Below are 2,070 nucleotides of genomic sequence, written 5' to 3'. Positions count from 1 at the left end.
TTAGACATCAACGCAACACAATTGTATGTAGCAACTCCTCCTCTCACTGAGACTAAACAGCAACCAGCTGAGACGGAACAGCAACCAACTGAGGCAGAACAGCAACCAACTGAGACAGAACAGCAACCAACTGAGACAAAACAGCAACCAAATTAGGACAGAACAGCAACCAACTGAGACATAACAGCAACCAACTGAGACAAAACAGCAACCAAATTAGGACAGAACAGCAACCAACTGAGACAAAACAGCAACCAACTGAGACAGAACAGCAACCAACTGAGACAAAACAGCAACCAAATTAGGACAGAACAGCAACCAATTGACACAGAACAGCAACCAACTGAGGTGCATTTTGCAAGCAAACCTGAGGCGAATAAATCAAGTAGCCAATAAACATCGTCACTTAATGATGCCGCTGCCATAAATTTCACTTAGCCAAAAAATTTTCAATAACAGTGGATAAAAAACAAACAACATCAATCACATCAACAACAACAACGTCAATTGCAGCCACAACGACAGCATTAATTGCAGCAACAACAGCATCAACCACATCATTGACAACTTTACTTACAGATACAACAACATCAATTGCAATAACAACAACATTAATTACAGCAACATCAATCGCATCACTGACAACATTACTTGCAGTTACAACAACATCAATTGCAGCAACAACAACATCAATCAATCACAGCAAAAGCAACCATATAAATCGCAGAATAAATGACATAAATTGCAACAATAACAACTTTAGTTGTTGCAACAACAAAAAATTTCAGCAATAATCACACATGCAACAACATTACCGTCAACAACAACAAAATTAATCACAACAACATCAGCTACAACAACAGCGCAATTATAAATTATAATAACAATATCACAATGAAACATCAGCAACAACAACAACAACATTAACAAAACCAACATCATCAACAACAACATCAACAACATCAACAACATCAACAACGACGTAGCAGTCACTTTTCAAACGCAACACACAAGATTACCATAAACAATTTCAAGAGTCCAAGTTTCGTCAGAGCGGAAGAAGATAGAAAGAATAGAATGACAAAAAGAAAAATGGAAAGAGAGAGTAAGAGAGAGAGAGAAAGGGAGAAAAAGAAAGAAAGAAAGACAAAAAGAAAAGAGCCAGAGAGAGAAAGATGAGGGAGCAGAAAAAAATAGAAGAAAGATTTGAGAGAAGGGTAAATAAAAGAAAAAAATGGTTTGATAGAGAGAAAGAGTGAGAGAGAGAGAAAAAAATGAATAAAGATTAGAGAGAGAAAACAAAAGAGAGAGAAAGAGAGAGAGAGAAAGAGAGCAGTAATGGCACTAAAAAACAGAAAAAGAAATAGAATGTGAAAAGAAGAGAGAGAGAAAGATGAAAGAAGAAAGAATGATGTAAAGAATGAAAAAACTGAGGTTTGGATAATGGGATGAAGAGGTAGGAGAAGAATGAATGATTATCATCGGATGATAACAAATAATACAACAACATCCGCTCCATTAAACAACAATAGAGAATGTTGTTGCTGTAGTTGTTGTTGATACTGTTGATGTTGTTGATCTTGTTGTTGATTTTGTTGTTGTTATTGTTAATTTTGTTGATGTTGTTGTTGCTCCTGCTTCTGTTGTTGTTGCTGATTTTGTTGATGTTTTTGTTGTTGTGTTATTAATGTTGATACAAGTTTTAAGTCGATGACGATGTTGTTGATGTCATGCTTTTTGTGGTTGTTATTATAGTTGAAAATGTTACTACTACCATTTTTACAACGGCAGCAAACAGCAGTAACTATTAGTGCAACAACAACAGCTACTACAACTACTACAACCACTACTACCACTGCCACTACTACTGCTGCTGCTGCTATAAATACTAATACTGCTAATACTTTTACTACTTTCATTTATAATAATGCTCTACTAATATTACTCCTACTACTACTACTACTACAATTAGTACAACTACTACTAATACTACTCCTGCTACTATTGCTACTACTACTACTACTACTACTACTCTACTACTACTATTATTACTATTTCTACTACTACTAC

General features: G+C 35.3%; 1 protein-coding gene across 1 annotated transcript in view; it reads left to right on the top strand.

The window, feature by feature from the left end:
* Positions 1–1,175: 1,175 nt before the first annotated feature.
* HELRODRAFT_194557 (hypothetical protein) overlaps positions 1,176–2,070 on the top strand; it is a gene marked incomplete at both ends in the record, with an annotated part of 4,762 nt that continues 3,867 nt past the window's right edge. The window contains one exon of the mRNA XM_009032570.1: positions 1,176–1,217. Within this exon, the coding sequence (XP_009030818.1) occupies positions 1,176–1,217 (42 nt within the window). The remainder of the gene's footprint in view (positions 1,218–2,070) is intronic.

This window comes from Helobdella robusta, assembly GCF_000326865.2.
Source record: "Helobdella robusta unplaced genomic scaffold HELROscaffold_83, whole genome shotgun sequence".
Taxonomy (NCBI): domain Eukaryota; kingdom Metazoa; phylum Annelida; class Clitellata; order Rhynchobdellida; family Glossiphoniidae; genus Helobdella; species Helobdella robusta.
The sequence above is the reverse complement of the archived record's forward strand: the minus strand, read 5'-3'. Positions and strand labels throughout refer to the sequence as shown.